Below are 2,621 nucleotides of genomic sequence, written 5' to 3' on the forward strand. Positions count from 1 at the left end.
TCTGTGGTATTCTGAGTAGGATTCAATGATTGAATGACTGTGACGTGCTTCAAACTCCTGAGGGCGGGGCGTTAGTGACAGATGGAAAAGAATCACTGGATTCTATTCCGGCCTGATCGAGAACCGACAGCTGAATAGCCGTGCCGTGACAGGGTGCGTTGAACATTTTCACTGAGAGGATGGGAGGTAGCCAATGACAACGGTGAAACCCTACATACAGCTTGCCATGGAAAGGAGTAAGAAGGATTGGATGAAGACAGTAGGAAAGCAGAGAGACGGAAGGGACAAAGCATCTCCATTCGCTTATCTGAAATTCTCACCAATGAATTACATAAGTATCTCTATCTTTATCTTTATGTTTTATTCACACATCATCCATAACCATTTGAGTTTGCCTGACTAAGATTTACAAGGTGACCATAGCTTGCTTCATACCAACAATCTCTGTGGGATCGACCCTTACTCGCGTAAGGTTTATTACTTGGACGACCCAGTACACTTGCTGGTTAATTGTGCGAAGTTGTGATAAAGAGTTGAGATTACAATTGTGCGTACCATGTTGATGGCGCCATTGATGATCACAATTTCGCCCACCAAATATCCATCCAGGAAATAATAAAATGCACGACCTGCTAGTCTTTCTAGCATTTGGTCAATGTAGGGTAAAGGAAAGTGATCTTTCCTAGTGGCGTCATTGAGTTTTCTGTAATCAATGCACATACGCCACCCTGTAACTATCTTTTTTGGGATCAGCTCATTCTTTTCATTGTGAACCACTGTCATTCCTCCATTCTTAGGAGCAACCTGGACAAGACTCACCCATGGGCTATCAAAAAAAGATAAATAATCCCAACCTCATAGAGCTTAGTGACTTCCTTCTACACTCCTTTCTTCATGGCTGGATTCAATCACCTCTGTGGTTGTACCACTAGTTTGGCATTATCCTCCAGCAGGATCTTGTGCATGCATCGGGCAGGGCTAATACCCTTAAGGTCACTGATAGTCCATCCAAGGGCGGTCCTACGTGTTTTAAGCACTTGGATTAGTGCTTTTTCTTTCTGTGGCTCTAGTGTAGAGCTTATGATAACAAGATAGGTATCTCCCTCTCCCAGAAATACATATTTCAGGGAGGAAGGTAATGGCTTAAGCTCAAGCTTTGGAGGCTTCTCCTTTTCCTCAGAGGTTTCCAGAAGTTCCTCTGAATCAGGCTGAGTATCATCAAGGATATTATCTAGCCTTTCCTTGAGGCTTTTGGCCATGTTGACTTCTTCCACCAGGGAATCAATGAAGTAAATGCTCATGCATTCCTCAAGAATGTTTGGATGCTGCATAGCTTTTACAATATTCAGTACAAACTTATCCTCATTGACTCTTAGGGTTACTTCCCCTTTCTCCACATCGATGAGGGTTCGTCCTGTGACTAGGAAAGGTCTTCCTAGGATGAGGAATGTACTCTTGTGCCCCTCCATGTCCCATAACCCTGACAATCATGTCCTCTATTACTCCGGATGGTATCTTAATAGATCCATCAGCAAGTTGAAGGCACATGCGGGTTGGTTTGACTTCCTCAGTCAAATAGAGCTTCTTTATTAAAGAAGCAGGTATTAAGTTGATGCTTGCTCCAAGGTCACATAGAGCTATTCTTGTACAAGCATTACCTAGAGTGCATGGTATCATAAAGCTATTAGGGTCTTTAAGCTTCTCTGGCAAGCTGTTCTGAATGATTGCACTCCATTCTTCAGTGAGGAGGACTGTTTGTGTCTTTCTCCAATCCTTCTTATGACTTAGAACGTCCTTCATGAACTTTACATAAGAAGGTATATGTTCAAGAGCTTCTTCAAAAAGGATCTTTATCTCTAATTTTCTGAGATACTCCACAAAGTGGGCAAACTGTTTATCCCTTTCCTCTTGACAGAGTTTCTAAGGAAATGGCATCTTAGCTTTGTACTCATCAGCCTTGGTTGAAGAAGGCCGAATGCCCTTTGAGTTGGAAGGGGGTTACTAGCTTGCTTAGGAGGGTTGTTATCAATGAATGAATGACTGACCTCCGTTGCATGGGTGTTCAATGCCCCTGTTGCTATCCCCTTGGGCGTTTGGACGCCCAATCTCTGCCCCTTCTTGGAGTTCAACATGAACGCCAAGAAGGTCACCTTCCTGGGCATTTGAATGCCCAATCTCTGTCCTTTTTTGGCATTCAACGCCAGGAGTAATACCTTTCTGGGAGTTTGAACGCCCAGTCTCTGCCCTTTCCTTGCGTTCAACGCCAAAAGGGATACTTCTCCGGGCGTTTAAATGCCCAGAGTCATTTTGTGCAAAGACCTGGTTATCTTCTATAGGCTTTTCATTTTTATTATACTGAGGTTGGGTGTTTAAGGTTTTCTCACTCCTCAGTTGGATAGCATGGCATACATTTGTTATCTGCTTAGATAACTGCTGCCTTGTTTGGCTCAACTGGACTTCTATATTTCTGTTAGAAGCCTGAGTTTCTTTGCAGAGCCTCTTGCAGTTCCAACATTTGCTGGGCAAGGGCTTTCTAGTTGCTGAGTCAATATGCCATTCTGCTCTAGAGGGTTAGGTTCAGCAACTACTACCTTAACCTCTCCTTTTATAGAGGTCTTAGG

The 2,621-nt window shown here is 43.4% G+C and overlaps 1 protein-coding gene across 1 annotated transcript; it reads right to left on the minus strand.

Moving 5' to 3' along the window:
- Positions 1–1,362: 1,362 nt before the first annotated feature.
- On the minus strand, positions 1,363–1,800 carry LOC127746662 (uncharacterized). Its single transcript, XM_052260589.1, has one exon. The coding sequence runs from the start codon at positions 1,798–1,800 to the stop codon at positions 1,363–1,365; it is 438 nt and encodes a 145-aa protein (XP_052116549.1).
- Positions 1,801–2,621: the final 821 nt, after the last annotated feature.

The sequence above is a fragment of the Arachis duranensis genome, chromosome 4, assembly GCF_000817695.3.
Source record: "Arachis duranensis cultivar V14167 chromosome 4, aradu.V14167.gnm2.J7QH, whole genome shotgun sequence".
Lineage (NCBI taxonomy): Eukaryota > Viridiplantae > Streptophyta > Magnoliopsida > Fabales > Fabaceae > Arachis > Arachis duranensis.

Coding starts and splice junctions, on each gene's coding strand:
- LOC127746662 (XM_052260589.1), bottom strand. CDS start 1,800: ATGAAGGACGTTCTAAGTCATAAGAAGGATTGGAGAAAGACACAAACA.